This window comes from Archocentrus centrarchus, chromosome 2, assembly GCF_007364275.1.
Source record: "Archocentrus centrarchus isolate MPI-CPG fArcCen1 chromosome 2, fArcCen1, whole genome shotgun sequence".
NCBI classification, from domain to species: domain Eukaryota; kingdom Metazoa; phylum Chordata; class Actinopteri; order Cichliformes; family Cichlidae; genus Archocentrus; species Archocentrus centrarchus.
The window spans coordinates 3208352-3230010 of record NC_044347.1 but is presented as its reverse complement, the minus strand read 5'-3'; the positions used below and the strand labels follow the sequence as shown (position 1 = coordinate 3230010).

General features: G+C 44.7%; 1 protein-coding gene across 2 annotated transcripts; it reads left to right on the top strand.

Annotated features, from left to right (window-relative positions):
• Nucleotides 1-3121: 3121 nt before the first annotated feature.
• Nucleotides 3122-20175, top strand: senp7b (SUMO specific peptidase 7b). 2 transcript variants are annotated; one of them, XM_030752020.1, is made up of 22 exons: nt 3122-3380; nt 4419-4533; nt 5448-5518; nt 5600-5764; nt 6545-6627; nt 6702-6850; nt 7198-7528; nt 7698-7798; nt 10205-10306; nt 11790-11823; nt 12797-12994; nt 13744-13964; nt 14244-14320; nt 14400-14516; nt 15273-15395; nt 15482-15574; nt 16739-16815; nt 17284-17339; nt 18413-18456; nt 18676-18744; nt 19482-19632; nt 19906-20175. In XM_030752020.1, the coding sequence occupies exons 2-22, from the start codon at nt 4420-4422 to the stop codon at nt 20062-20064; spliced, it is 2535 nt and encodes an 844-aa protein (XP_030607880.1). In that variant the 5' UTR covers nt 3122-3380; nt 4419; the 3' UTR covers nt 20065-20175. The 2 variants fall into 2 exon arrangements, with proteins under 2 accessions (XP_030607880.1, XP_030607888.1); XM_030752028.1 differs by lacking the exon at nt 12797-12994.
• Nucleotides 20176-21659: the final 1484 nt, after the last annotated feature.

Sequence of the window (21659 nt, the reverse complement as noted above, 5' to 3'; positions counted from 1 at the left end):
AACCTGCTTCCACACAGCCAGAGGAGCAGAGACCAGGACCTGGAGCAGCTCCTCGGAGGACCTGGTGGATGTGAACGGTGGGGGGGCTGCACCCTCTACCACTGCTCCACTTCCTGTACAGGTTTCAGGTGTGTAGATGCTCCACCTCCTCCGTCAGATGTTCCCCTTGACTCCTGATCTGGTTCCTGTCCCCCTGCAGGTTCCCCGATGGTCCGAGGTCGGGATCTGAGCGACTTTGAGCGCGGCGTCATTGTCGGGGCTCGGATTGCAGGAGCTTCGGTCACCAAGACGGCCCAGCTGGCTGGCGTCTCCATAGGAACGGTGACCAAAGTGACGTCGGCGTACAAGACGCTGGGGAAGTCGTCGGTGAGCCGCGTGGGGAACTGCGGGCGGCAGCGCTCGCTGGACGAGGGCGACGCACGGGCGCTAGTGCAGTTCGTGAAGAAGAACCGGAGCGCCACGCTGGCTCAGGTGACGGAGAGCGTGAACGCCGGGCGGAGCCACAGCGTGTCGGCAAGGACGGTCCGCCGCCAGTTGCACAGAGAGGGCTACTATAAGGAGATCACAGTGCCCAAAACCAGTGCCAAAGAAGGCCCAGAGGATTGTGGGAAAACTGAGCCAGACAGAGAGTCAGAGCAGGAAGCAGAGGTGCGCTCCGAGGACGCCGCCTCTGCTGCTGCCAATCAAACGGGCTGGACCGCGTCACACAGTCAGAGACTCACAGATTGATCATGTGAAGAGGAGGTGTGGAGACCTCGGCTGTAGCAGGTCGAGGAACACGTGACATCGTCACCAGTGATCACCTGTGATTGGACATGAAGCCGTTAGCATTGACCACACGCTGCTAACTGATCTGATGTTTCAGGCCTGATCCAGTTTGATCTGGTCAGCATGCTCCTCCAGAGGACTGAAACACACCTGTTTTCCTGCACACACACACACGCAGATCCAGCTGTGAGGGGGTCAGAGGTCAAACCAAAGAGTTAGCAGCCTGTGATTCATCCAATCATGTGACCTGCTGATCAGTGACGGTGGTTGATGAGTGAAGGACATTCAGTGAATTGTCCCTTTATATGTTTCACAATAAAAGTTTATTTAAGCAAACGTCATCTGTCCCTCTTTAAGGTGGATTTACTCTCATTTCTGCTCTGCTCATTTTCAGCCTCCATTTCCAAGGTTTTAGCTGCTTTTACTTTTTCTAACAGTAGTTCATGTGGCCCCTTTCACTGATTTAAGGTGGTATGAACTTCCTCCCCGCACCTTTTCTCTGAGGTTTTGGGTTATTTTAGGTCTTATTTCTGGACTGTGCTCTGTACATAAAGTGTTGGGTCATTTAAGGTGGTGTTACTGATGTTTAAATGTTTCTGGAGGTGGTATCACAGATTTTTTTGTTTTTTATCTCATGATTTGGCTCTTTCCACATTGCAGATGTTTACGGTCTCTTTATGAGCTCTTGGTCTCTTCGGTCTTGCTGATGAACACATCGGGAGCAACTTGGGGTTCAATATCTTGCCCAAGGATATGTTGGCATGCAGACCGGAGCAGCCAGGAATGGAACCACCAGCCTTGTGATTAGTAGATGACCTGCTGAGCCACGGCCACCCCATTTAAGGTGGTATTACTGACTTTTGGCTTCACATCACAGCGTTAAAGGTATAAAAGATGATAAACTGTGAAGATGGGACCCGTTTTTTTGGCTCTGTTACTCTGAAGGCTTTTAGTTTGAGCTGACTGAGTCAAAGAGGACTTGAGGTGGTGAGACATGTGACGCTTCCTCACTGCTTAGAGCAGGGGTGCCCAAACTCGGCCCGCGGGCCGCTCAGGCCCCGCCCCCTACTTCCGATCCGCGAATTGATGTCAAAAATAACAAAAAGGCCCTCTAAAGGCCTTTACACACCGGACGCGTAAATTCCGTGCGAATGTTTCGTGCGTTAAAAATATTTTTCGGACTCTCCTGTGTTTAATGCAGCCGTTCACACTGACTGCGTCATTTCACAGGACGAATTTGCCGCATTTATTTTTTCGGATCAAGTTCGATTTTTCTGACTTTCGCAAGTGAACAAACAGGACTGACCAATCAGAGCGCTGCATTTAGCAACATGTGAGGTCATCGCTCAAACCGCGCACCAATGTACTGAATATACAGTGATGCGGGAACAATAAAATCAAAATATTTTACCTCAGACACACAGCTACATGCTGCTCCGGGTCAGTCGGCTCTCTGATATTATCCTCTGCCTCCTCACATGTGATCCCAACTCTGCCAACAAGAGCTCAAACTGTCCCACTGACATCCTGAAATATGCGTGAAAGCATCCGTGATGCAGCTTCAACTCAGAGATCAAACCATGAAACTCTCCCTGCTGCTGCTTTCTTATGAGTTGGATGAACCATAAACTCTCTTTCTTCCTTCTCTTGTTTAGAAACATCAGGACCATTACATCATCACTTGATGTCGACTGCATTTTTTTTTTCACCGTGCCTTATATGAGTAGGATTTAGTCGCAAAAACGCAGTGCATCCGGTGTGTATTTAGGTTACATGACAGGTTCGCATCCGAAAGATTCGGAATTTTTATGTCGTTTTTACGCAACGCATCCGGTGTGAAACGGCCTTAAGTTACTTTTTTGACATTTCGCCTTTCCCTCCAATTAAGAGGGCTAAGCGAAATGTCAAAAACGTAACTTAGAGGGTCAAATTGTATGTTATTTTTTACATCAATTCGCGGACCAGAAGGGGGCGTGGCCGGGAGCGGGCCGCAAATTTGGGCACCCCTGGCTTAGAGCAACGCCTCAGTTAAAGAGAGAAGAAGGAAGTTTGTTGCTCTGAGCTGTCTTATCACAGTTTGATCTCTTTTATTGATTTTTGGACTGGTTTGTTTTAGAGTACCTCAAAATATGCGTCACAATACAGGAAGCTATTAAAAGAGGAAGCATTTATTCCATTTTGTTGTTTATGTTTGTGCAGTTAAAATAATAAAAAAAAACAATACAAATTAAAAAAAACATTTTGAAACATATAACATGATAAAGTAAAAATATAAAATAAATGTAAATTTCTTTGCGGTTTATGTATTTGCTTTTTCAACGGGGACCGATGACGTAATCACGTAGAGTGACGTCGCTGGACGCTGTGCTGCGGTTGTTGTTTAGCCTGCAGCCGTTGTCCTGCTGATTGTCCAGCCAGAAAGAAAGAAAGAAATGTTTTTGAATTAGTTGTTCAGCCTTAACCTGCAGTCGGGCTCACCTGCAGCTCCTCCACCTCCTGCTCCATGAGGCGGCCGGACGTTTCAGCAACATTTAACGGCAACGCGTCTGCCAGCAGCTAGCTCAGCTCACCGGCTAATTAGCCGCTTAGCTGGCTCCGCCGGCGGATTTCAGGTCGGTAAATGAACTGTGTTTTTAGTTATTTAGAGTCTCGAGAGCCGCGGCAGCGTTCTGCAGTGAGTATGTTACAGATCATTAAGGTGTTCTGGAAGATTCGGCGCACAAATAAGTCAGCAGCTGTGATCAGCAGGATAAATATATTCATATTTACACGCAGTCAGCTGTCTCGGCAAGCGCCGTTTGCTCTTAGAGGGAGAGCTGAGGCAAAAACAATCACAAAATCCAACAGAATTTACGCAGAATGATCGTTTCAGCTTTATTTAAGCCCAGAGTGACAAAATATAAAAACCCTCCATGTACCTGAATGCACAGAGTCGTGTTTTATAGCAGGGAGCGACGCCAGGGTTAAAACACTGTTTTTTTAAATGGACTTTGGTCTGCTCTCCTAAACTCACGGACATCAACTTTCCAGCAGTTTCATATCGTATTTATTCGCATATGTGTGAAAGTTACTGCGCAAGCGTAGCTTCCAAGATGTGTCTTGGTTTGAGCTGAATGTTGCTGGTTCGATTCCCCAGCCTCGAGAGGCCTTGAGCAAAGCACTGGTAGTATTCAAAGATACCACCCAGAACTTTATTTTAAAACTGTCTAATTAAAATACAACTATGTCAATTTCAGCACAGATTATTGATTTATTTATATATGGTGATATTGGGAGGGTACAGATTAGTACATATAATAGCTGCGTTTTAAATGTATTATTTTCTATTTGCTTTGGGTCTGTAATGGAGGTCTGGTGTAGCAGTCTTTATGCATGTTTATATAAAGTACTGCTTTCATTACTGTCGGTTACTACAGTGTAGTAAGTAGTATTAGTTTCTTAGATGCAGAATGGTCATGTCACAAAGCAGCTTTAAATCTAAAACAAGTTTAACTTATTATTTTTCTATTTACACTGAGCTTGATGGTGTTCCACATAAATTGTCCCGTTTTTGAATGGACGTTGGCACGGCGTTCCCAAACGTTCCGTACTCTGGATACTGCTCCTGGAGTTCTGTGAGAGGTCTGGTCTGATTGTTGGTGTCATTGCAGGATGGCGTCTCCCTTCAAGATCCCCAAGAAGAAACACCCTGAAGGCTCTGACTCCAGCTCCATGCACATGCAGTCACCCCTGTCCCGCCTCCAGAGCTCTGCCCCTCAGCTTAAGGTGGTATTCCTAAATATTCTCTCAGCTGTTTCTCCCTTTAAGGTGATATTACTCTTCTGTAAGCATCTCTAACCCAAATTGTAAAGTTATTTAATATAAAAATAAATATGGAATTAACAGTTTAGGATGTGGAGTAATGACAAGGTAGTGCCACAGCAGTGACAGCTGTATGAATGTATGCAGAGTTGTGCGAGAGCAGTACAGCTGCACAGCTACAGCCACACCAGAGTTTAAGGTGGTATTACACAGTTTTTGGCTTTCTTCTCTTAAGGTTTGAGTTGTTTAAGGTGGTATGACTAAGCTGTTAACTTTATATCACTGCTGCTGGGTCATTAAGGTGGTATTACTAATGTTTGAGATGTCATCTGAAGTGTTAATGCTTTTAAAGAGGTATTAGTCACCTGCATGTAACTGGTTTGAATGGTTGAAGATGGCTGATTGAATTATTGATCTGACAGCGTCTGCAAAGTACAGCCGGTTCCTTAAAAGTGATAATGCCAAGGACCCAGCAGGGAAGGTGACTGAGTGGGAGGAGTGGAGGTGTCCTGATATAGAGTGTGGAGAGTGTGTATTAGAACGCCTTCACTCTCCCACTCACTCACTTTCCCTGCTAAATTAGGAGACAGCTGATGAGATGAGGAGACAGCTGATTGGTACCAGCCCAGGTCGGTAGGCTGAGTTAATGTTGTGTGTTTACTAAAAGGTGAGATAGCTAACCTTTTCACTCACTTAAGGTGGGATCTGATGTGTGCTGATAATTTATTTAAGGCAGTTTGGTTAAGCTTGATTCTATTTAAGGTGGGATTAGTGGGTTGTGTCTGACCCGTTCTGCCGTTTAAAGAATTACCAAGTATTCTGGCTCATTTAAGGTGGTATGTTGGAGTTAATAAATCTGTTGTGCTTGGTGCGGGCAGGGTTACGGAGATCATTCCGGCAGAGGTGGAGCTGACAGGACTGCTGTGGGTGCCTCCTCAGACAGACAGAGGTGAGTGCAGCGCCCCCTGCAGGCTGCAGTTTATTACACGTGGTATAAAATGTAAAAAGTAACCGGGTCGTTTCCTGGCAGGACGCCGTGTAAGCCGCTCTTCAGAGACGTCGTCAAGACGCTGCTGGGACTCAACAGCCCCAACAAGGGCGCTGCTTCGGAAACCAGTCACAGGGCGGCAGGCAGGTGGAGCAGCCAATCACAGGCGGGGAAGAGAGGCGAGTCGTCGAGCTGTTTGTCAAACGGGTGAGTTTCAGTTTCAGAGCGTCAACTGTCGATAACAGGAAGTTTAACAAGCTGGAGCTCCATCACATTATCTTTTTATTGTTAAATTCAGACCAAAAAACTAATTTGACTGTTTTTTATTAAAATGTTTAACACCTTTCCTCAGATATTTTAACTTTAGTATTTGCATTTTTATCAATAAATGTATTTTCAGAATGTTTTCTCAGCTTTTAGGGATATTTTTCAGGAATTTTTACAGAACTATTACCGGCCATGCTGTCTACAAATAAAAATAAAAAATATATAAAAGTGTACATTTTAAATGGATATTAAATATTTACATATTTTAAAATATTTTTATGACATTTTATAATTTTTCTTTTAATTTTAATGCTGTTTTTTTCCCCCTAAAAGACATTTAATAAAATATTTTATTAATATTTTTAGGAATTGTAACTGATTTAAATTTTTTTTCTTCACATTTATATGCGATTTTGGGAATATTTTCTGATGATTTTAGTGATTTTCTTATTATGTTATTATTTATTTGTTTTATTTTTAAATATTATGTAACTGACTGTTGGAAGATTTGAATATTTTTGCCACAGAGACATATTTCAGATTTGTTTATATTTTGATTATACAATATTTCTTTTAATCATTTTATTAATAACTGTAATTGTTTTTATGCTCATTTTTATACTTTAATTACATTTCTCTGGTACACTTTTTAAGTCCTTCATTAATGATCCAGGCTGTGAAATATTTTGCTGACCTGCTCTTCTCTGTTTCCTCCACTAGATGGCGTCCTAAGAGAGCATCTGACCGACTGCTGCAGCCTGAGTCGGCCTCAGAATACCTGTCTCCACCACAGAAGAAGAAAGGTGAGCTTTCACAGATAGAGAGGGCTGTGGGAGAGTTTACTGATCAGAGTGATTGATCGGTGTTTCCTCTGCAGCTTCGATTGGTAAAACCGTCTCTGTGGACTCTGTGGACACTCTGGCTGAGCTCAGAGGTGACCGGCATGCTGGGAGTTTGAGTTCTTCTCCGCTGGCTGACAAAAGGTGGAGGAGATTTGAGTCCAAGGAAGATGCTTCTGAGAAGAAGGTAAAGGCCAAACGTTGCAGTGCTTTCACAATAAAAGTCACAAAAAGTAAATTCATAAAGTTTCAGAGAGGGGCATTTTGAAATTTTCACAATAAAGGCATCAAAGGTTTCTCATAGTAAAATAAAAATGTTGTAATATTTGCAGAATAGTCACAGTATTTTCACAATAAAGTCTCAGTATTTTCACAATAAAGTTGTCTATTACACAGAAACAGTCAACATGCAGTAAAAAAGTAGCTGAGAATAAAAAACTGAAGCTTTATTTTTTTCTTCTTGAAATCTTTGTTTTAATTTAAGGGGGAAAAGACCTTTAAATATCCTCTCACAAAAGCTGTGGTTTGTTTCAGAGTGACACAGGAAGTCCTCCTGAATCGCCCCTGAAACAGCAGAAGAACCCGTCTGTCCGTCAGACCCCACCCTCAGGTGTCCAAAGACCCTCCTCTGCTACCAGGTCGTCTTCCTCCATCTCCATGGTCTTATCGTCAAGGACGACGCCGGACAGGAAGCAGCGCCTGGACGGTAGGGTGCGGCTCGGCACCGACCTGAAGGCTGACGACAGGGAGAAGGAGAAAGAGAGATGGAGGCAGTTCAGAGAGAAGAATAAGAACCACAGGTCGGCCGTCTTGCACGTCCGACTGAGGAATCCCAAACCGAAGCCACGGGAACCGAGCGAACCGAGTGAGTCTGACCATGAGCAGTCATTTTGTCTGGCCGTCCTGAACGCCTCTGATAGCAAAAGAAAGTTAGACATAACTTTTATATTATCACTGTGTTTAAAAATGGACCAAAAGGACTAAAGCTAAATGATTTGAAGATTTTGATTGAGCTCATTTGGTTCATCTTTTAGTCGTGCTGTCCAGTGAGGAGGAGGAAGAGGAGGAGGATGGTGAGGGAAATGGAGATGGACGGGTGGACAAATCCCACCAGGGACACTCAGAGAAGGTGCAGGTAGGTCAGCAAGGTCCACTGTGGAAACTCCGCTTTAATGCTTTCTTGCAGAACTAAACAAAATAGCCTTGTTTTATAACACGTGGGACAACAACAGCTCTAAAATCACACCGACAACTTTAATAGTTACTCAGTCCACTACATTATTTACATGGTTTTGGTTTGAGTTTCTTTTCCATGTGATTTAGTCTGTTAAAGGCATAGAGATATTCTGTTCTCTAACATGGATGGAGAACACTGCCTTTTCCAGCGTTTCCACTTTACTGGTAACTGTCTGAGCACATTGTTGTTTTAAGGTGCACAAATGCTGTAAAAGCTGTGAGGTATGACCTAAGTGTTGTCCTGTACGCGTGCAGAGCACTCAAGAACAAAGCGATTATCTCTGATTCGTGGAGTCTGCAGTAATTACAAGTATGTAAGTGAGAAATAAAGACCGAATGCTTCGGGATAGACTCACCTAGAAGTCAGCGGGGTCGTTCCTGAGATAATCCGAAGGCACGGGGATCGCGGCGACGGGCCGAGCGGCGGCTGCTGCTTTATGAGAGTCACGTTTAAGAACAGCAGGCTTTCATTTCCAGAGTCCACCTGCAGCTGCTCAGAAACAGGACGCCGCTTCATCTGCTGCACTCGTGTGACCTACATCACTTCATCCACAATAAGCAGACATTTCAAACTGCCTATCCAAACAATGTGGTTCTATTTATTGAGCAGAGCATTAAACCAAGGATCTACTTTAACCAAAGAACAGAGTCTGGGCTCTGCAGAGATCATTAAAGGTGATGTTTATTAAACTAATGAAATTCATAGGTCTTTAAAGGATTGTGGAGGTGCAGCCAGTGCAGATGTGTTTGCATATTTCTGCACCCAGTGGAGTGTTGGGTAGTGAGGATGATGATGATGTAGGAAGAGTGCTGATTGGCTAAAAAGTGGGCTTGGACTGGAAAAACAGTGAAACAGGAAACGGAACCAAAAAAGCAGCCCAACGAGGCAGGAGGCATCTGCAAGCGGAGCCTTTTTATTGTTTCTATAACAAAAATAGCAATAATAAAGTTTATTGTTTAAGACGGCCAGATCCAGTTATTGGCTCTGCAGGAAGAACAGTCAGATTTACGCTGGCATCAAACCTTCACATTTAGTGGAATCCAACATGGCCTCCTGATACACTCAGAGCAAATGGAAACATTGGTGATCCAAAATGTAAAGAGTGAAAATTACACAGTGAACCTGAACGTCTCCTCTTGTGGGTAGATGGACTCCAGCTTCATCATCTTGGGTGGCCCTCATCTCCTCTTCTTGGTCACCTCTACTTTATCTTTGTTTCCTCTGACTCCTCTGTCATCTACATTGTCTTCCTCTTATTCTTTATTGTTTTGTTTTCTTCAGCTGTCTTCATTCGTGTCTTCTTTGCTGTCGTTTCTTCCTGATCCCTCTTTGTCTTCTTTGTTTATTTGTTATGTTCCTTGTCTCCTTCTTTGCTGTCTTTTTTCTTCATCTCCTCTGTTGTCTTAACTCCATTCAGTGCCTGAGCTGCTACCTTCAGGACCACCAGCTGCTGAGAGTCAGCTGATTATATTTATTTGTAACGAGAATTTGAAGAATAAAACCTTCCCAGGAGACATATATATGACAAAACCCCCATTAACGGTCCACATTATCGTCCTCTTTTCAGCTGCTCCCTTTGGGGGGGGGTTGTTGCCACACATGATCATGTGATCTGGATTTGATTTGATTTGGCAAAGATTTTTTTTATGCCGGATGCTCTCCGTGATGCAGCCCTCCACATCTTACTGGGCTTGGGAGCAACTACAGATAAAATCCAAATCTGTGGGAAAAACGTAGGTAATTTCACAATAACGACTCCATCTGTGAAGAAGCGTTGGTGTGCAGGGAGAATTAATAATCTTGACAGCAAGGCACTGATTTGTGTGTAAATAATCAAATATAGTTGTGTACAAAGATCAGTTCCTCTGATTAAAACGGTCCGCGGCCTCCTCCTGATGTTCCTGATTAATATAAGAATCCGATCGTTTACCTGCGCGGTAATCCGTGCCAGCTGTTGCGGTCTCCCCTGTAAAGATGACCCAGATTGGCTGTGGGGGATCTGTGGGGCCTCGGTCGCATGTTTGAGACTGCAGTGAGTCACCTCGTTTGTTTGTGGCCCTGCAGGCCTGTAAATGGTCCTCTAAGCAGATCCAGATTGGATGTGAACGCAGCGCGGCCTGTTTGTTGTTGTGTTTACGGAGTGAACCTGAAACCAGCTGAGTGTCCACCATCTGCCGTACAAACATTCATTAATCTCATTGTTTGCATTAAGGCTGCTTTTTACTGCTCTGTGTGTTAGTGGCCTTTTTCCACTCACACACACTGTACCTATGGGTCACTCTCTCCCTCTGTGCTGCCCTACAGGCTCCCAGACCCTTACCTGTGACGCCGCCTTCCTTCCTGCAGCTGGAGTTCATCTCGCTCCACGCCGGCCTGACGGCTGCAGACGCCAGCGGGACGCTGATGGTGAGACGGTTTGTGAGCTTCACATGAAGCTGTGTCTGCACACAGACGTGCGACAGCATGCAGCAGCATCAGGTTTCTGTTTACAGTTTGGGACATTAACAGCTGCAGTCAGTTGTGAGCTGGGTCACACAGAGAGGTCAGAGTGTTATGGAGGTGTTCACTGGCAGCGTGTTCACAGCTCCTCTTTACTGATTTATACAGATGAATACACTTTCTGACCATCAGCAGGAACTTCAGGCGGCTTTCTTTGTGGAAATTTACATTTACAGTCTCAGTGAAAACCCAGGCAGTTAACTTTATTCTTAAATAATGTCCAACTGTTTTTTTTCATGAATTTACAGCTTTAATCTAAGAGATTATCCAAGTGTTTCCATCATTTTGAACTTTAAAGAATATCCTCCCATCATGACTAACATCTCAGGAACCATCAGTTTGGTTCTGTTTTGTATCCCATGAATGAACACGGGTCTTTTTTCTATTAGATTTTTTTAAATTAACGACTAATGTTTGGGTATTTTTATGGGACTGTAACCCCGTCTCTCGGCTCCAGATGTGCGTTAACCTGTGATGCTGTAACATGTTGTAATGTTGGAAATGGGAAACTTTATTTTGAAGGGTTCAGATGAAGTCACTACAACAATAAAACACATTTATTGACTCTTTTAAATCAATATCTCACTGACCTAAAGTCACTGTTTAAATCTGTTACTAATCTACAAACAGTCAGTGAAGTTTAAGCAGCCGATGAACCGGCCGCTCCGTCCCTGCGCCTCAAACTGCTCACGCTGGAATCCACGGAGGTAAAGGTCACACCTCGCCGTGACGAGCGCTCAGTCATGTGATCACGCGGCCTTCCTCCACAGTCAGTCTTCCTCTGGGTTTTAATTTTGAGGACTTATTTAAGCCGATGTCTCTGCACATGCATGTTTTATATGTGTTGCATGTTTGCTGAGGTCAGTCTGCGGTGCGTTTGCTGCCAGGCGGCGGCTGTAGGACGTTCCAGCGTTCGTGTCCAACTTCAGCACTTCTTACCTTGTTTTTCTTTTTCCACGTCCTGTTCCAGCTCGTTGGTCCGTAACGGCTTTCTGTTGCTTGTTTCTGCACTTTTAATAATTCACACGTGTTTTCCAGCTTTATTATTTGTTTTAATGTGCGAGGGTAGAATACAAAAACTGAAGTAAAGATTAAATCAGAGCCAGGACTCACATGAGAAATCCCCGATCTTGGAGGCGATGAAACAGGAATCGAGGGCTCGGTTTGTTTTCCCCCGAGGCTGCGAACATTTCAGCCTTTAACGAGCGATTAAAGCTTTAATTAGAGCGCCGTTAAAAATCGGGAGGGAGCAGAGGAGGAGGTCAGTGGGTCAGCGGAGCGTCGGCTCCTGAAGGTTCATCCTGTTTTCACAGACTTCAGTTTTACAATCACAGAGAGTGCAGCGTGTTCTAGTTCTCCAACAGTCTGTTTTCTCTTTCTCTTTGTTTAGATCACTGAAAGCGGGATCACGATCCCTGTGAAAGGTAAGTGAACTCATCAGTGCTCCACCTGATCTCCACCTGCAGGCGGGGTCTGAAACAGCTAAAAGGAAAACTTTGGTCAAAGTCTCAGATTTTTGTCTGGGTGGCATTTTCTCTAAAAGTGTCACAAACCCTGCTGGGCACGACAAAAAAGGCGGCGCACAAAAACACAGGTGGCTGAAAGGAAGCTGGGAGTGGGTCAGAGTGCAGGTACAGAAGCAAACATGTGACCAGTTCTGACTAAGATGAAAAGTCAGAATTGTGAGGTGAAACTTTAAGATCAGAAGTCACAGTTCAGAAGTCCATGAAGCTCTGAGAGAGCTGATGAATGTGGGTTAAGAAGAACGGTGATGCTCGGTGAGCTGATTCCTGTCTGAGGTGGTGATGCAGAAACAAGGCAGAATACAGGTGAGGTGGAAAGGTGAGCATGAAGAACAGGAGAGAGAACAAGAGTTTTACAGTGTGTCTGTGTGCAGAGATGATGCAGCTGCTTAAACCTGCACCACTCTGAGTCTCCTGCTCACCTGACCTCTGACCTCTGATGGGTTTGTGGTTTCAGTCTCTGATTTGAAGTCTTACAGAATAAAACATGTTCATGTTGTAAATCATGGTCCTGTTAGTCAGAAAGGAGAGCAGGTGAGGATTTAGGGTGGGGCTACCTGTGACTGACAAATGTCTCTCATTGGCTGGTTCCTTACAAAAACAAGACTGCACCAGCAGAAACATCAGCTTACAGTCTGTACATAAAAGTGATTACATAGATGTGACTGTAGAAACATTCTCCTGCTGACAATCATGCTTTTACTCTGAAATCCATGAAACGCCTTGACTTTATTTTGGGATGTTTCATTACGGATTAAAAGTCATAACCTGAAAAGTCACAGTTAAAAAAAAATTCATAATTAGGAGATAATTCAAATTTTAGAGTAAAAGTCAGATTTATTTGATTTTTCTTGTATCTCATTTTTCCTCTCAGGGGTGGAGGAGGGCGAGGTGACCGTGGTGGCATCTCAGGTTCGGGGTTATGGCCTGTGGGATGGGGGCGTGGCTAAGGGCGGGACTCTGCTGGCCGGTTGGGAGGGCCCCGCCCCCTCGCTGCTCTTCCTGTGGGTAACGGATGCTCAATCCAGTCTGCTGCAGAGGGAGCTGTCCTCCATCCAGACCTCCTCCTCTGGTAAAGTGAAGGTTAACGCTCCTGGTAGATGTTTGCTCTGCTCAGTTTCCATCACCACACAGTTTCCACTCAGCTTGTTTCCAGTGAACTCGCAGCGAGCGCTCACTCGTCACCCACAACATCAGCTCAGACCTCGAGCTGTGGAAACCTGCAGAGTCTGAGATTTAAATGTTTAGCATTTAAAGATAATCTGACAGAAGTCTGTTAGAAAGATCAAAAATCAAACTCAGTCAGAGTCACTCTGAGCTGCTTTTTCCCCACGCAGTGATCCATCCCGCCTCACAGAGGATCTCTGTGGCTCAAAAACAAAGCCGAGGCTTTCCTCAATGAAAGCTTCACTGGAGCTCTGAGGATTCATGGGAAATTAACTTTTGACAGCTTCAGCAGCCGTGCAGCCCTGGGCCGGGCCCGAGCGGCCAATCAGAGGGCTGCATCTGGAGCCACGGGCCAATCGCAGAGACCCGGAGGCTCTGTGTATTGATTATAGCTGTTAGGTCATCCGTACCGGTCGCTGCCAGAGAGTGCTGTGGGTGGAAACTGAGGCAGCCTGTCCCTGATGTTTACTGGGTACACTGACTGGGAGGGTACACGGCCTCACTCCGACCTAACTGGGCTCATAACACAGAATGAGCTCAAAACCTGGGTCAGACTGCTCTCACTGGGCTGACACACATCTAAACACTGATCACTTTAACTGGTTTTATTGTAATGCTCATGTTGGGTAACCTGGGCTCTGCTCACGTCTGCAGGTCCTCCGTGCCCCTTCGTCCTGCTGCTGTTGAAGGAGCAGCTGCAGGAGCTCCAGGCCGCCCTGCTCGCCTCCATCCTGGACATGGAGGAGTACAAAAGCTCCTCCTCCTCCTCCGAGGGCCCGGCCCCCCTTCTGGACTGGGCTAGCGGGCTGCTGCTCCTCCACAGCTGTCCTCCTCCCGTGGACCAGCACCTCCTCAGACTGCTGGGACACTCCACGGTAAGACCCCTCCTCCCCCTTCCTTCACCTCCTCTGACATGAGCCAGAAAGTCACAGTGATGTTTCAGAGAGTCACAGCTCATTCAACAAAAAAGACTGATTCAAGGGTAAAATTTGATATGTTGATTCATAAATGTGTCACAAAGTTCAAAAGGTCAAAATTAGAAGGTAAAAAGGCCCAATTTAGCATTAAAGTCACATTCTGGGTTTTAAACACAGGTGTGTGTGTGTGTGTGTGTGTGTGTTTGTTTGTGTGTGTGTGTGTGTGTTTCCTCACAGAGGTCGAGTCAGCTGACCAGAAGTCAGAGAAACAAGTGCAGCCTGAACTCTGCTGGTCTGCAGCAGCTTCCTACCAGGTAAAACCAGTACAACCAGTACATGCAGCCCCCCCCAGCTGCTCCCACTGTGGGCTTTAACCCTGAGTTTGGTCTGCAGGCTCATCCAGTATCCTGTGGCCCCTTGTAAAGGCCGCATCACCGTGACCAAGGAGGACCTGGCCTGTCTGGGCGCCAGCGAGTTCCTCAACGATGTCATCATCGACTTCTACCTCAAGTCAGTCGCCGCAGCGTTATCGATCTGTTTTTGTCCTTCCTTCTGTCTTCACCTGCCCTCACCCCTTCCTTCCTTTCTCCTTCCTTCCTGACGTTCTTCCGTTTCCATCCCTCCTTTCTTTTCCTTCACACTTTCCTTCTATCGTCAGTTCATTCCTTCTTTCTTTCCTTTTCTGCCTCATCCTTCCTTGCCCCTTGTTCCTTCTTTTCTCTATTCTTTCCTTTCTTAATTCTTTTCCTTTTTCCCTCCCTCCTTCCTTTCTTCTATCTTTCAGTTCCTTCCTTCCTTCCTCTTTTTTCTTCCTTTTCTTCTTCCCTCCTGCTTTTTCCTTTCTTCTCCTCCTTACTTCCTTCCTCAATTATTTTATTCCATCCCTCTTTCCTTCCCTCCTGCTTCTTACTTTCCTTTTTCCGTGTACTTTATTCCTACCTTCCTAATTTCTTTCCTTCCTCCCCTTCATCCATCATTCCCTCCCTCCTTCCCTCATTTCTTCCTTTCTTCTGTCTGTCTTTCCCATCTTCCTTCCTGTCTTCCTTCAATTCTTTTCTTCCTTGATTGCTTGATTCTTTCCATCTCTTTCTCTCCCTCCCTTCATCCTTCCTTCCTTCCCCCATGTTCCTTTCTCCCTTTCCTCTTTCTTTTTGCTCTTGCATTTTCCTTCCCTCCTCCCTCCCTCCGTCCCTCCGTCCTTCCTCAGAGGTTGTAGTATCTGTTGGTCACCTGCAGGGGTCCCTCTCCCCTCCCTCTGTGCTGCAGGTATCTCCTGCTGGAGGGCGTTGGTGGCTCGGTGGCTGAGAGGAGTCACGTCTTCAGCAGCTTCTTCTACAAGCAGCTGAGCAGACGGCGAGCGGCCGGCGAGGACGACGCCCCCTCTGTCCCGTAGGAGCGAGCGAGTGCATCTCTGTCTCAATAAAACGTCTCTGAGCTTTCAGGTGTTTGAGTGTCTCTGCTTGATGTGTCCTCAGTGACCGTCACACGCGGCATCAGCGGGTGAAGACGTGGACTCGCCACGTGGACATTTTCACCAAAGACTTCCTGTTCGTGCCTGTCAATCAAGAGTAAGTACTGCCCCCCACCCCCCCGCCTCACAGCGGCGCTGCGGTCAGCTGAAATAAAACCTCCTGGAGCCGCCCGCGCTGACCTCAGCTCCTCGCCCCACATTCAGAGACGCCACTCTTCAATAAAAGCTCCACTCGAGCACCTCATCAGCGTCTGTACCTGCCAGCTGGGTGACAGACGGAGCTCGATGGCTTTACCAGAGGCGCTCCCTCTATTGTTGCTCCACTTTGACCCCAGTCCCGCCGTCCCCCTCAGGTTTCTCATTAATATTCAGGCCCAGTCGCTCGGACCTGCTCAGAGCTTAAAGCGTCGTCTCTTTAACCTCAGACAGCTTTTAAAACGTTTCTTCATATATTTAATGAGGCCAGGCAACATTATCCCTTCATACTGTGAATATTTTCAGAGGTTCAGGCCCTCCAAGGTACAAATGTGCTACCTCAGTGAGCCATTGTGAGTTCAGAAGTAGAGCAGATCCACATGAAGCGTTCAGGACTGAAAAACACATTAAGCTCTGTTTAAAAACTGCAGCCAGATCAGTTTTACACCCACTGCAAGCGTCCCAACCTCTACACCAGACCTGGATTTGTTTTCAGCTTCGAGCATCACTATCATGGGATTTATCATAGAGTCAGTAATCTGCACCAGTTAAATGCCCATTCACGTATTAGTTAATGCAGTTTTTAGTGGCTTAAAAAAATGACTACAATTATTTTAACTTTTACAGGTGGGAGCCTTTTTTAGGTGATGAACATTTACCAGGATTTTATTTCTTTATTTTAGGATAAACTTTACAGTATTTTTAGGTTTGTTGTATTTTTTCTATAATTATTTGGCATTTGTTTACATTTTTTTAAAAAACAGATTTTCAGAAAATTCTTCCATTTTTTTTGTGTGTTTTCCTGCATTTCTTGGCTGTTACTCATTGGCAACTTTTTAACTCTTTTATTTTTTCACTCTTAACAAATTTTCAAAAGGGAAAATTTTTGGCCATTTCTCTTCAGTTTTGTGTATTTTTTCTTTCTTTTCCGTGTGTATAATTTGAATTAATTTGACATCTTTTTCCGTGTGTAAATGCACATTTGTGCAGATTTCTGGTCTGTTGTTTTTGTAGCTTTGGTTGTGTGTTGCTTCGACCCCCCCCGTCAGCTGTGTGTTGTTTGCAGAGCTCACTGGTACCTGGTGGTGGTGTGTTTCCCGGGGCTGGAGGAGGCTCGGTACGAGGAGTTCCAGAGCCGAGCAGGTGAGCTGACCTGCTTTCTGCCGCGGTGGGAGAACGAGACCCGGCCGGCAGCCTCGGTCATGTTTAACAGAGCGCCCCTAATGGGCACCAGACGTGTTGGTGTTTACGTCCCTCGGGGAGGCGGCGTTTGGGGTATTTGGGGCACGATGTTCACCAGCGCTGATTAAAACACCATGCTGGAAGTTGACACCCAAAATTAAAGGATTAAATGTTCCAGACTTAAATATGTTCTCCACTAAAGACCCATTTGGACATTTCTTAATCTTTATTGTCTATAAATCAGCTCGTGGTAAACTGGAGGTCACATCTGTGCTCATTTCTCCTTTATTACATATTTTTATTCTGATCGCTGATCTTTATTTCTTCTCTGGTAGTCTGCGCTGAACCTGCTGGAGGTTTAAAGGGTGGAATGAAAAAGCCGAGCTGCTCGTGTAAGAACACGACTTTAACGTGTTGTTGTTGTTGCAGGTAAATCAGGAGCTGCAGGAACACCAAACTCCAGCCTCACATCGCAGCAGCCACCAGTAAGTTCACTGCAAACAGTCGCTCGCTGCCCTCACCGCAGTGTAAATGCGCCCTGATTAGGACGTGAGTCGCAGTGATGACTTTTGGCCGCTGTGGGGGAAAAAGCTGCTGTGCAACGTGGGTGGGTCCAAAATGTTTCTCGAGCATGAGGCGAGAAGCTACAACCAATGAGATTCACATGTGTGAGGACATCAGAGGGTTACCTAGGAAACCAGAGCCTCAAACGTCCACTAGTGACCAGCCATGAGTGGCAGAGGTGCAGGCGGGTGTGCTGCTCCGTTTACTGTAAATATACAGCAGTCGCTGTAAGCAGTTAGTATATGTAAATATACTGTAAATGAGTCTTTAAGTATTCTGTGAACACAGTTAATGTGAAAGGACTACCTCACAGGAACTTTACATTCATAATTACACTGTAACTATAGACTCATATCTGTGAGTGCAGTGTAATCATAGAGTAGGTCCACTGATCACACACTGTACTGTAAATGGGCAGTAATTTCATTAAGTGCAGTGTAATTACCCTTTAATTAGTTTAAATACACTGTAGCTGTTACTGTGGATTATACTGCTGTGGAGTAAATGAAATAAAGGTTACTGTTACGTTCACAGTACTGCAGCAGTGTGATGGGTGTGTGTCCCACACTGCAGCAGCTTCTGTATGTGGTGTTTGAGCTGGTCTGATCCTCTCTCGGACTTCTCGCTGCACAAACGTCATTTCTCACGTTTCTGTTGGGTCAGACGGCGAGTTCGGCCTCGCTGCCGGATCTGTCCTCTCTGTGAAACGGTGACGTCCACGGTGACGTGTTGGAGGTCCAGTCCAGCTCAGAGATGTTCAGCTTCAGGAGCAGCTGAAGAAGAGCAGCCGGAGCTGTTCTCCTGTCTCCAAAGGTTTCAGAGTGGATGCAGATCCTCACAAACACACTGGGATACTGTGGACGCATTGAGCTCAGAGGAAGCTTCCACAGCCCCCTGATGTTCTCGTGTGTTGTGGGTTTGGGTGGATGTGATGAGCTGTTTGAAACCACCGTGAAGACGTTTCTGTCTAATAATCACTGTTGTGTGTTTGCAGGAGTGCAGCGAGCAGGGCTGGAAGAAGGACACGGTCTTAAAGAGGTCGGTGTTTTAGACCTAAATCCAATATTCATTTAATATTTTAAATATGAAATAAATATTTCAATATTTTTCTGCGTATATTTCTCAGATTGTAGCTGATATATTTAATGCATTTGTTCAGTCACAGGTTTCTTCACTGATATTTTCATAGTTTTCCATGTTTTGTTGTGCGTGAGCAAAGCTGCACCCGTGATTGTGTAACTGTGTCACCGTCTGCAGGCCGTGCATCCTCGTCATGGACTCACTGAAGCTGTCGTACCACGACAACGTCTGCAGACTCATCAGAGAGTGAGTCCATCCCAGCACACACACACACACACACCAGTGAACACACAGGACGGGCTTCACAAAACACCAGAAACACACACTGATTTATTTTTTTAGTAATTAAATATTTTTATCAATTAGATTCAGCAGCAGAATGTAATAAAATATTTAAAATATAAAATATTTTATATAAATAACACATCAATTAAAGATCTAAATTACAAAAACTTTTCAGACTACATAAAAAATATAAATGTTGGTAAATTTAAAAAAAATATTAATTGCACAGAATATTATTAATGCATCCAACAATGGGATGATCTGAAGGAAATAAATGGATTCTTAATTAAAATGTCAATAAATATTAAGAACACCACAGAAATGTTACTAAAACATTCTAAAGTATTTCATAAGTATTTAATTAATAAATTCAAAATATATTTTAAAGGATTGATTAAAGGTTAAAAAAAATAAATGTCCCAAAACGAATAAAAAGCTCATTAAAAGATTAGTGCACGTCAACAGAAACCACCTAAAATGTCAAATTTATTAATAAAATCCTAAAAAATGTATTAACGTTAAAGTTTTATAGCAATAAAATGTAAAACATAAATGTTGCTAAATATTATTATTGATGAGGATCAGGGGCCGTTTCACTGTTACTGTTTTTTATCTTAGAGCCGCGGCTGCTTTGATCTTCCTGTGGCCTTTGTGTTTCCACATATTTGGGGGGTTAAAGGTCGCCGCTCTGTGTTCAGCTACCTGCAGGTGGAGTGGGAGGTCCACAGGAAGTCACCTCGTCTGTTCACCTCAGACAGCATGAAGAGCTTCAACTGCAGAGTCCCTCAGCAGGACAACAGCAGCGACTGTGGACTCTACCTGCTGCAGTACGTCGAGAGCTTCCTGCAGGTACACACACACACACACACACACACACATCTCTGCAGATAAATGTATAAAATCTGAGATGCTGAGAACAAATCTTGATTGTTGATTATTTTCTGAGAAAAGTGAGCTGGATGTTGTTTACAGTGAGTTTGTCTTCATGAGCTGAGATTAATATTTCAGTTATTATGATCAGAAATGTGATTTTATTGCTTCGCTCTGTTAACGCCTTCGAGGCGCTCGGTCTGAGACCCTGAAGCTCTCCCACTAAATCGAGCCATCTGATTGACTCCACAGAACCCGGTGGTGCACTTCGACCTCCCGCTGCGGTTGGAGAGCTGGTTTCCGCGGCAGCGAGTGCGACAGAAGCGTCAAGAGATCCGGAGTCTCATCATGAAGCTGCACCAGAGTCAGCTGAAGAAGGGGGAGGAGCCAAAAGCATCGCCGAGCTGCTAACTCGCCACCACTGCTGCACTGACTGCTTCCTGTTTCACTCAGACTTTCTGTGAATGTACATAACTTTCTACTGACACTTCCTCTTTTATAAAATAAAAGTATTTATTTTAATTGTGCAGTGCGAGGCTCTTATTTTGAAAGATTTGAGCTGGCGTGCTGGAGAGTTGAGCATGTAATTGATGAATTAATTGGTAATCGGTTGTGAGTGAAGTGAGGAGAGTGCGTCCTTGGTGTTTGTCTAAGCCGAGGTCAGAGGTCACTGGGTTACTATCAGCAGGCGTCTTTGTCGTTTTCTGGCCTCCCAACTTTTTAAAAATTTTCTTTTATTCCTGAAATTTTTTCCTCCCATTCCTCACAGTTTACTTAGGATACGATACGCTGCATTTATGTGTGTGTGTGAAAATGTGTGTTTTTATGTGCGTTTGATTGTGTGGGCTGGTTGGGTAATCTCTGGCTTTTAGCCACACACCCCCCACTGAGAACCAATCAGCTTACAGCTCATTAAGTGGATCAGACAGGAGGGGGGCGCCGGCCTGAAGGAGGGCTTATACATTTAAAGACGGGAGCACCACCACAGAGGCCACGATTAGTGGATGAGCGTAATGACCGCTAATTATTCACCTCTACTGAAAGGAAAGAAAACTTTATTAACAGCTGCTTGTGGACATTTACAGCTGATGTGACAAACAGCTGTCAGAAAACTGTCAGAGAATCAAGTTTTTTAACCAAAAAAAGACCAAAAAAGTTTTTTAGAAATGTCGGCCTGTGTTCTGACCCGGGTGTGGTCCTTGTCTGCTTTGCTTTTTTCCCCTCCGGCGTTGGTTTGGCCCCCTTTGACCTCGGTCCTAACCCTCGTTGCGAGTTAGGGTCCTGCCTTATCTCTGACCCTGGTCCAACCCTCTCGTGTCCCTGGTCTGCCTCATACTGGGAGATATTCAAGCCCAGTGTGGCCCTCTGTTTTTCCTGGCCTTGGATGGGCTCTAGTATTTCATAGATCTCCTCCAAACTTTCGTCCTCGAGCACTGGCCCTGGTCCTGGTTCTGGCCCTGGCCCTGGTCCTGGCCCTGGTTTGGCTCTGAACCAGTTAACTGAAGTGCTAATAGGCTGGTCATAGAGCAGGCTAATCTGAGCAATGGGAGGTTGAGATTAGATAGATTTATGCGCCCTATGAAACCTCCCAAAATAATCTGAGTGGGCCCTGAAGATGGAAAACTGGAGTCTCAGCTGGACTAAATCATCTCTGTTTGATGTGATTCAGCTTCCATTTTTCTTAAGTTTCTTCAGTATATGTGTAGAAATGATTTGTATTGTAATATAAATCATATAAAGACAATAATGTACATGGTTTTCATTTTTTTTTAACTTTTGTGTATTGTAAATTATGTTACTATGCACATGTGACAGCTAATGCTAAGGGAAATATACTTATCCTAAATATAAATATACTTTTTATGTCCTGTACTGTAGATTGGTTGTGATCCATGGTAAAGCTTTAAAATGTGCAAAAAACTAATTTTTTTTAATGGTATTTAACTAAACTTTTATCATTTTACCTTCCATGAGCTCAATAAATCATTGCAAACCTGAGAGATTAT

Excerpts from the sequence above, each read along its gene's own strand:
- senp7b (XM_030752020.1), top strand. The coding sequence starts at position 4,420 with ATGGCGTCTCCCTTCAAGATCCCCAAGAAGAAACACCCTGAAGGCTCT. Across the intron at positions 15,396-15,481 it reads GACGACGCCCCCTCTGTCCC|TGACCGTCACACGCGGCATC; the intron begins GTAGGAGCGAGC and ends ATGTGTCCTCAG. Across the intron at positions 17,340-18,412 it reads TCACATCGCAGCAGCCACCA|GAGTGCAGCGAGCAGGGCTG; the intron begins GTAAGTTCACTG and ends GTGTGTTTGCAG.